This window comes from Amphibalanus amphitrite, unplaced genomic scaffold (genome assembly GCF_019059575.1).
Source record: "Amphibalanus amphitrite isolate SeventyFive unplaced genomic scaffold, NRLGWU_Aamphi_draft 000125F_arrow, whole genome shotgun sequence".
NCBI lineage: Eukaryota > Metazoa > Arthropoda > Thecostraca > Balanomorpha > Balanidae > Amphibalanus > Amphibalanus amphitrite.
Genome location: NW_024881620.1, coordinates 328,619 through 338,191, shown reverse-complemented (window position 1 = coordinate 338,191; position 9,573 = coordinate 328,619). Strand labels below are relative to the sequence as shown.

Below are 9,573 nucleotides of genomic sequence, written 5' to 3'. Positions count from 1 at the left end.
CACTCACATTTTCCTACCAGTCTGCTTCCTCTTTTGGTCGATTCCTTCAATCTTCTATCTTCTCATCCAATCAAACAGATGCAATAGCGTGTTTGTATTACCATCATATAGTCTCAATATACATCATTTACAATAGTAATAATACAGATTTGTTAACAAATGCAGCCATGGTTGGAATCTCCTGTATCACTGTCGCCGACTCGAAAACATAGAGTCGGACGGACGCGGAACGCAGAGGAAGACGAGAAAAAGACACTCCGTGGCGCAGGCGGCAGCCGGGCGGCCAAAACGGCGCACCCGTGCCGCCAGGGCTGTGATAGGCACGGAAGAAAGCGTAACAACATCGCGTAACGCCACAAATACGGCGGCCGGAAGGGTGTCAGTGGTCACCGTCCGTTCACACATACGCACCGCAAACACGCACACACGCACATCACTTACACAGTGGCGCTACCGCGGTGATCAGTGCAGCAGTGCGTGTGTCGCTTACAGGCAACGGCCCATCCCTAGACATATCCATGGATGTCCACAGGCGTCCACAGAGTCTCCACAGGCGTCCACATATACGCCCACAGACCGCCGGCAAGTTAAGTTTCCACGGCGGTCCCCCAGTCCGCCGAACCTACGATAAAATCCGCCGGGCTACCGTCCCGGCACTGGCACTGAGGCTAGTACACCTCGTTTGATCACTGCTTAGAGGGGGCCGCTTTGATTGACCCCAGCCGTGGCGACTGTGGTGGTAAAACACCACCGAAGACATGTCATGAGCAGCTCATCTTGCCGTTCTCGCACCATCTGAAATGCCGTCTGGCAGAAAGGCGAACAACAGCCACAGCTCAAGAGCTCTCTAGCACCAATAGGGACGGCTCAGATCAGAAGACCATGTCGACTGCCGTCCCTTTCACCACCGCTCCGGCGCGGCGCAGACACAGGAGCTGAGGCCCACAGCGGCGCTCCAGACCCTCTGCCATCATACCGGTCGTCATTGGGTATGACGGTCTGTCATACCTCATACGTCACCCTCCGTCTCCGACTCAACTCAGGGTGAGTCGAACACTTCAGTGCGCAGCTCGAGCAGCGCCTCGACCACGCGGTTCTGACGCATCAGGTCGAGCGCCAGGTCGGGAGACTCCTGTTCTGCCCACATCAGCGTAGGACCGAATACGATGGCCAGGTTGTGCGCGTGCATCCGGTTAAACTCCTGCAGTTCGGTCACCCTGTGGTCGAGAGGTCAGGGAAAGGTCACAAAAGGTCACATACTTATCGATTCAGGTAGGTCTTTAGTTGTTCGTGTAAATAAATAAAATAAAATACATCGGGAAAGTTACGAGCCGGTCGCATGACGAAGAAAGGTCACGAAAAACACGCATGGGATAAAGGATGAGAGTGGAATGGTATACAAAGATCATGTGACCTTACCATCTCACCATCCTCACCACTTTCACTCAGTCAACTCACTGATTCAGTGAATCACGACACACTCAGTGTGTACCTGCAGTCAAGGTACCCTATAATGACAATCTGTGGCTTCAGAGCACCCGGACCTCAGATGTCATCGGCGCCATCGGCGGAGTACCATCAACTCTCACCTAGTCACCCGGAAGCGTCGTCAGCGTATCTCGGTTGGAGGTATACCCCCTCCCCCTCTAGTGAACTGTGTCCCAGTAGGGGTATAACTCCCCCATTCACTCACCTATTCAGGTGGGCCAGCAGCGTTGCCAGTGTATCCCGGTTGGGCGGCGGTAGGGCGACTACCATCCGCCGGAAGGCAGCCACCTGGTCGGGCTTGGCCGTCAGTCCAGCGGCCCGCAGAGCCTCGGGCAGCACAGCGAACGGGATCAGAGGCTCCTTCAGCTCGCGGAAGAACAGTTTGAGTGCGCCGGTGAGCACGTGGACGTCCTCTTCGTCATAGAGTACCTGGTAGTTGTCCTGGTCCACCTGCAGGGGGCGGGGAGGGAGATCCAGGGTAAAATGGGTAGGAAGGACACACATTACACAGTCCACTATCAGACCAAAATGGCAGACGATAGTCCAGAGGTTGCAAACACTGCAGTTTTGTTGAAAACTCCAACCGGGCCCAATGCAAATCCTCCATATTAGTGAGCAAAACACAACAATCTCAACCATACAACTCAGTGGAAGTTTTCTCAAATCACAAAACCAGGTCAAAAGTTTGTCAAGCTTAGCCATATTGTAACCACACCAACTCTGACACCTCTTCAGCACCCGCTGCACCTTCCCTACCCTCCCATTCCGTCGTCGCCTCCTCACCTCACAGCGTATACGCTGCACCTGGCTCAGATTTCCCGACGCCCGGTACACGCCGTCCATCCGCAGGTGTTCCGGCTTGGCCTCAATGGCAGCGATACACTCCGTTACGAACCGAGGTACGGTGCTGTCTTCAATGGTACACAGGGCAGCCAGGTGGCCGCCGAACACCGGCTCATCTGTGGGAAGGGGATGAGAGGGTTACAGAAGGGGCGATGGGGGGAGCAGGGCGGCATAAAGAGGTTAATGAGAGAAGGGAGTGGTTATCATGAGGCAACCTCTTATATGTGGAGAAGAGTGGGCAAAATGACGGGTAATGGTAGTGATTAATCCGACATCGATTTAGAAGACACAGAAAACGTATCAATGAGATGGGCCAGTCGTCTTACAACATATAATGAGTTAATCGGGACGACGACTTGCTCGTAACACTCGAAGGGTTCGGACGTGCCCGCAGATGCCCCGCTTTCTAGTTCGCTGTAACGTAATTACTTATTTTCTACGCCGTGTGATGTATATAAAAATGTTCCTATTCTAACGTAGAATATTTTGGTCACATTTTCGATGTTTTTTAGTCATCGTTTTACACAGTATAAACGCCTAAATATTGTCAATTTTTGACCTAATTTCTAAAAAACGCATCGAGTCTGGAAAGGTTTTGCCCTTTGATTTTTCCATTTGTGTCTCGTGTCAACTATCCAAAGAAGATCCCGCTTTGGGAAAAGATAAGATGCATAAATGGATACTGATGATTCTGATTCACCAATCGAGGGCTTTGACCCCAGAGACGGAAATTGGGTCACCGCGTCGAGGAAGAAAAAGCCCAAGAGAAGAAGGGATCAAGCAACTAACGAAAATACTCATCAACGACAAACAGCAATCGGACGCAGCCGCCCATCGGCCACCACCCAGCTAACTGCCTCGCTCAGCTGCCAGGCATGCAGAAGCCGGAGTTCAAGGAAGGCCGCAATCACCTGCAGCCTCTGCGGCCAGCGCTGGCACACGTCCTGCGCCAAGCTGACCATCCAACAGGCGCGAGCTCTCTCCGTGTGGCATTGTCAGCAGTGCCTTGGCCGCCCGGCTGCCACACTGGAGCCGCCCACCCAGACGTCAGAAGCCCCACTCTGCGGGATCGCGGCAGGTTTGTCGAAACTCCGCGCCAGCACGAAGGTTATCGCCCAGATTCCGAAAGCTGCGCGGTCTTTAGTCGCCGATTCCCTGTCAGAAGTGGTGAATGAGGCAGTCAACAGTCCAACCTCATCATCATCGTGGTGGAAGTTTCTGTCGTTTGCCTTTGTTGCTCTACGCACACCCGACTCGACCAATAGCGGGGAACGGGGCCCAACACTGGCGTCACACATACGACGTCAGGTGGCCGGGCTAGACTCTGCCGCTCCGCCCTCGCGGACGGTGGAGAGGCGCGCCCCTACTCCACGGACGACTCCTGACTCTCTTGCTCGTCGAGTTGGTGCTAAGTGCGCCGACGGGGATATCCGGGCCGGTCTCCGTCTCCTGACCTCCAGCGACACCTTCGTCGACCCTAGTGCCGAGGTCATCGCCGCGCTCCGACTGAAACACCCGCTCGCACCACTCGACCAGAGCCTACCGCCACCTCCCGCGGCCTCCGACCCTCCCCCGCTCACTGTCACGGAGGAGCAGGTGCGGGCCGCCATCTTCAGCATGCCACCAGGCTCGTCAGCTGGTCTCGACGGCATCCGGCCATTACACCTACGACAGCTGCTCTCCCGAGAGACCGCCGAGTCCGGCCGGCGTCTCCTCTCCTCCCTGACGGCCCTCACCAACCTGGTTCTGCGCGGCCTCGTGCCAGAGTGTGGTCGCGACGCTCTATTCGGAGCATCACTCTGCGCTCTGAGAAAGAAGGACGGTGGTCTGCGCCCGATAGCCGTTGGAAGCGTGTTCCGCCGCCTGCCAGGACGCATCGCCGCGAGACACATCGCTGACATCATCGGTCCGGAGCTACGCCCCACCCAGCTCGGGGTCGGCACCCCGCTGGGATGCGAGGCCGCAGTGCACGCAGTGCGGGAATTTATCAGCTCCGACTCCACCAGCTCAGACACGCCGCGAGTTATGGTCAAAATCGACGTGCGTAACGCTTTTAACACCATCCGACGGGACGTCATCTTGGCCAGGATTCACGAGCGCTGCCCGGAGGTCTACCCGCTGGCCTATCAAGCCTACCACCTCCCAACACCGCTGCACATCGGGGACCAGACGGTACTGTCAGCGACCGGAGTCCAGCAGGGGGATCCTCTTGGACCTGCCGCCTTCGCACTGGGAGTCGACGCATGCGCCCGAGCCATAAGATCGCCTTTGAACGTGTGGTACTTGGACGACGCCACGATCGCCGGCCCGGCTGATGTCGTCCAGTCTGACCTCCACTCACTCGCCAAGGCTCTGACAGAACTCGGTGTCTGCAGCTGAATCCGGCGAAGTGCGAGGTAGCCATCATCGACGCGGCGCCCCAGCTAGCTCGCAACGCAGCGGTCGACAGCATTCGCAGTGTCCTGCCGGAGATAACAGAAATCCCTCTCCACAGCGTCACTCTGCTGGGCGCACCACTGCAGGACGGCAGCCTCACCGCAGCTGCCAATGGTGCCGCCGAACTCATCGGACGCCTATGCACCCGACTGACGCACCTGGACCGACACACTGGACTTTTCTTTCTCGTCCACTACGCGTCAGCGCCTCGCCTGCAGTACCTGCTGCGCTCAGCGCCCCTGTACAAGGTGGTGCCCGCGCTCAAGCTGGTGGACGAGCTGGTGCGAGAAACTCTGGTCGATATCACAAACGTAAATATCAATTACCAGCTGTGGGAGCAGGCAAAACTGCCATTCAGACTGGGAGGTCTCGGAGTTCGCTCTGTCGAGGACCTGGCACTGCCGTGCTACATATCTTCTCTGCACGCTGCTCTGCCACTCCTCCGCAGCATCTCTCCGGGGCTGCTTCCGGCCAGCGGTGTGCCACCAACCCTGCAGACAGCAATTCACCGGTTTTCTGAGGTGACAGGGACCGAACAACTGCCGCCCGCCTCAGCTGTCAGCAGCCAGCGGGCCTGGGACACCCTGTCAGCCACTGCGATTCGCGATAAGATGGTCAACTCCGCCAACCAGCTGCACCGGGCACGCCTGGTCGCCGCCAGTCAGCCACACACGGCCGCCTGGCTGCAGGCTGTGCCGGTGCCGAGTCTCGGCCTACACCTGGACGAGGAGTCGGTGCGGGTGGCAGTGGCTCTCCGCCTCGGAGCCACAGTCTGCGAGCAGCACCGGTGCCGTCTGTGCGGACGTCAAGTGGATCAGCTCGGCCACCACGGGCTCTCCTGCGTGAAGAGCGCCGGTCGTCTCCCACGTCACGCCCAACTGAATGACGTGGTGAGGCGCGGACTGGCAAGCGCAGGCATTCCCTCCATATTGGAGCCAGTCGGCCTCGACCGGGGTGATGGCAAGCGACCTGATGGCCTAACGCTGTTTCCGTACAGCGGAGGCATGTGTTTGACATGGGATGCCACATGCGCAGACACATTTGCCGACACTGTGCTGATTCAGACCGCCCTAGAGCCTGGTGCCGCCGCTCGGGCCGCAGAAGACAGAAAACGGCGCCACTACTCAGAAATCAGCTCCCGCTTCAAGTTCGTGCCCATCGCAGTGGAGACCTCCGGAGTACTCGGCCCCGCCACCTCAAAATTCATCCGCGAGCTGGGCCAGCTTCACCACCCGTACCGGCGAACGACGCGAGACAGAATGGCTATTACAGCGTCTCTCGATCGCTGTTGTGCGAGGCAACGCCGCCGCGGTTCTCGCCACAGCCGCCACAGACCGGGCGAGGGCAGACCGCCGACAGCAGCCACCACCAGACGTGACAGGGGTGCGCACCCGGCCTTCGCCCCCTCCGTCTGCGACGACCGGCCGAGCCTCAGCAAAACAGACAGCAAGTCAGGCCTCACCCGAGTTCTTAGCTGACGAGCCGCTCGCACTCCCGTCGGAGGAGGCCTCTGCACCGCCCAACACCAGACTGTCTCACCACTCACTGCCCGGCAACCCCAGCGAAGACGGCGGCGGGACTGGCAGTGAATCTGACGGCAGACCGCTCGGTCTCACCGGCCTCAGGAACACGGGCAACACCTGCTTCCTGAACACAGTCGTCCAGTGCCTGAGCAACACACGCGCTCTCCACGATTACATCCTGCGCGATGGACGCTCCTCAGATGCCAGCATGCCTGCCGCCGCTACGAAGGGGTCCCTCATGAACACATTCAGCGCTCTGATACGCGACATGTGGACATCCTCGGACGAAACGGAGCGGGTGCTCACCACCGCACCACTCAAGTCGATGATCCAACGGCTCGCGCCGCGCTTCATGGGCTCCCAGCAGCAGGACGCGCAGGAATTCCTCAGATATCTGCTGCAGGGACTTCACGAGGACGTGAACCAGGTGACGAGCCGGCCAAAGCCGATCACGACCGACATCGACGACTCACTGAGCGCCAGTTAAAAGTCAATGGAGGCCTGGAAACGTTTCTTGCGCCTGGAAAACTCCAAGTTTGTTGACCTGTTCGTGGGCCAGCTCAAGGCTACCCTGCGGTGCACGGTATGTGGCCACGCACCGGTTACCTTCGACCCGTTCTGGGATCTGAGTCTGCCAATCCCGTCACGAAGTGGCCAGGTGCGCCTACAGGCCTGTTTTGACCTGTTCACTAAAGAGGAGGTGCTCGATGGCGACGAAAAACCGACCTGCTCAAAGTGCCAGAAGCGCCAAAAGTGCACCAGGAGCCTCTCGATCCAGAAGTTCCCTCGTATCTTGGTGGTCCACCTGAAGCGGTTCTCGCCGCAGGAGAGGTTCCGCGGGAAGCTGAACACCACTGTCGACTTTTCGGTGAACGGCCTGGACCTGTCGCCCTACTCGGCCGGACAGACGCCCTGCCGGTACAGCCTATACGGCGTGGCGAACCACTCTGGCACGCTGCTCTCAGGACATTACACCGCTTACTGCCGACACCCGTACACGGCAGAGTGGTACGAGTACAACGACTCGCGGGTCCACGTGATGGACCAGAGAAACGTCAACAGCGGAAAGGCTTACGTGCTGTTCTTTGAGCTGGCCGGCTCGAAACACCGCTCCGGCTCGACCCACGTCTAGTCATCCAGTCACGGGAGAGGAGCCTGCGATCGTCACCCGCTCGGGCCCTGTGTAGTCACACCGACCGGCGCACATTCTGCTCGGACAACTCTAGCCAGCGGCCTATTGTGATTTGTGATATTGCGTGTAAGGTGTTGTGAAAAACCAGAACAGCTTTTGGATCTCACTGAAAACATTATACGTTAATCGGGACATATTGGCGTTACCAGATTACACAAAAAAAGCCACCAAAGCCGTAAAAATGCACCTCTTTCACCGCATAAGTCCACAACACAGAGTCCACCACCACAGCGGTGCAAAAGCTGCTTACCGCAGTAACCATTCGCCAATCAGCAAACTTGCTTGAATGGTGCGGATACGTAACATAAAAACTGAATAGATAAGTAGTTCTCTCGACCAAATAAGTAAATTGAACTGTATCTGCTCAGTGTCATATCTTAGGTCCTGCATTCTTGACAAAACTACAAATGCAATTATGAAAGGAAATGCAGCCACGACAAAAAAAGAAAGAAAAGAAAAAAAGAAAATACAATGAAAGCGCCAATGATCGTCACGCCAAGCTGAGCCTGGATCAGATGATGAGACATCAAACGGTGGCAGTTAGGATTGTCGCCAGTAGCGGTACGCCGTGTCCGACGTCAGTGAACTAGGAGCTCGGCAGGAAATAGAATACACGCAGCGTGAAACATTCATGAGTTGTGACGACGCCACAATACCACTCAGGCGGACCCGGAAGCATGACTTTATGCCACACCAAGTATAGCTTACACAAATAGCCGCATCAGGTTGAATAGTTAAAAAAAAAAAAACTAAAAGCTTAGGTACACGAAACAGCCACTGACACCGATGGAGCAGCTAGCTCATCGAATAGCTCACGCACATAGCGTCCTTCGCTGCTCGATAAAACACGGCGAAAACTGCACTCCACCAACTCAGTGCGGCCCCTGCTGTGCAGCACTCAGCGTGTTTGGTACAGCCTCTCCTACCACAGACCTACCTTTGAGAATGCCCCGGCTGACCAGAGAGTCTGCCGGTGGACGGGCGCGGAAAAAGCGCCTCAGCCTATCTTTGATCGTGCTATTATCCCTGGAAAGGTCCTCCTGGCTGTCGGGTCCGGCTGTGACTGTAACACATGTTCACCCAGACGGCGGAGCAGGGGGTTAGTGGCGGCGGAGCAGCGTGGTGAGACCGGTTAGCAGCGAGGAGACATATAGACGAGGACAGACAGACAGACAGACAGGCCGAGACGGTCAGACGGTCAGACGGAGACAGAGCAGCACAGAGCACAGTAATTAGACGCCCCAAGCATTATTTACAGTGGCGATTAGGTCAGTGACAGTCAGTGGCGGTTATAATGTAGAAATAACGGGTGACTTCGGAGGACACCAGCCAGCGTTAGGGGTGGTTAAAACCAGGGCTGCGGAGTCGATGGATTTTCGGCGACTCCGACTCCGACTCCGGCTTTCAAAAACCAGCTCCGACTCCGACTCCGACTACGGGCAGAATTGTCGACTCCGACCGACTCCAACTCCCGACTCCGACTCTGCAGACCTAGCAGGGCTGCGGAGTCGACAGATTTTCGGTGACTCCGACTCCGACTCCGGCTCGGGTTTCTAAAATCGACTCCGACTCCGACTCCGGTCACAACTGTCGACTCCGACCGACTCCGACTCCGACTCCGACTCCGACTCCGCAGCCCTGGTTAAAACTGAAGGCGAGGAGACAAAATTAAGCGTGTGTAGGGACAGCAGAGCCGCAGGGAAGCGAGGCAACTCTGTGATGTGTACGCTAAGACGCTTACGATGGGGGACGGCACCAAGGGACATCCGTAAACCCGTAATCAGTAAATACGGAGCGGATCATGTTAGGTTAAACATAGGTTACCTGGGCTGACACCACGGGACAGCATGCCACTTTGGGAGTACGGGGCTGGGAGGACAAACTCCGCGAAAGGGTCTTGACCAAAGACACGACCGATTAGGTCGATCACGCCACTCCACCCTGTTATAACTTAACCCTGTAATGAGTCCGCCTGACCGGATCTCTCCTAAAAAAGCTGTTACTCCCACCACGGATCCACCGAAGTCAGTTAACCCGCCAGGACAGCCGACATCCCACTGGTTGCGCCAGGCGCCATCCCGCCGCAGCCAA

The 9,573-nt window shown here is 56.9% G+C and overlaps 1 protein-coding gene across 4 annotated transcripts in view; it reads right to left on the bottom strand.

Annotated features, from left to right (window-relative positions):
* Nucleotides 1-79: 79 nt before the first annotated feature.
* The window catches only part of LOC122381680 (rho GTPase-activating protein 27-like), a 36,112-nt gene continuing 26,618 nt past the window's right edge, over nucleotides 80-9,573 (bottom strand). For 3 of the 4 annotated variants that reach the window (XM_043366147.1, XM_043366149.1, XM_043366148.1), the window contains exons 16-19: nucleotides 8,420-8,545; nucleotides 2,272-2,447; nucleotides 1,694-1,938; nucleotides 80-1,217 (exon numbers count right to left, since the gene is read on the bottom strand). In XM_043366147.1, coding sequence (XP_043222082.1) covers nucleotides 1,040-1,217; nucleotides 1,694-1,938; nucleotides 2,272-2,447; nucleotides 8,420-8,545 — 725 coding nt within the window. In that variant the 3' untranslated portion in view covers nucleotides 80-1,039. The remainder of the gene's footprint in view (nucleotides 1,218-1,693; nucleotides 1,939-2,271; nucleotides 2,448-8,419; nucleotides 8,546-9,573) is intronic. The other variant, XM_043366151.1, reaches the window with a different exon arrangement.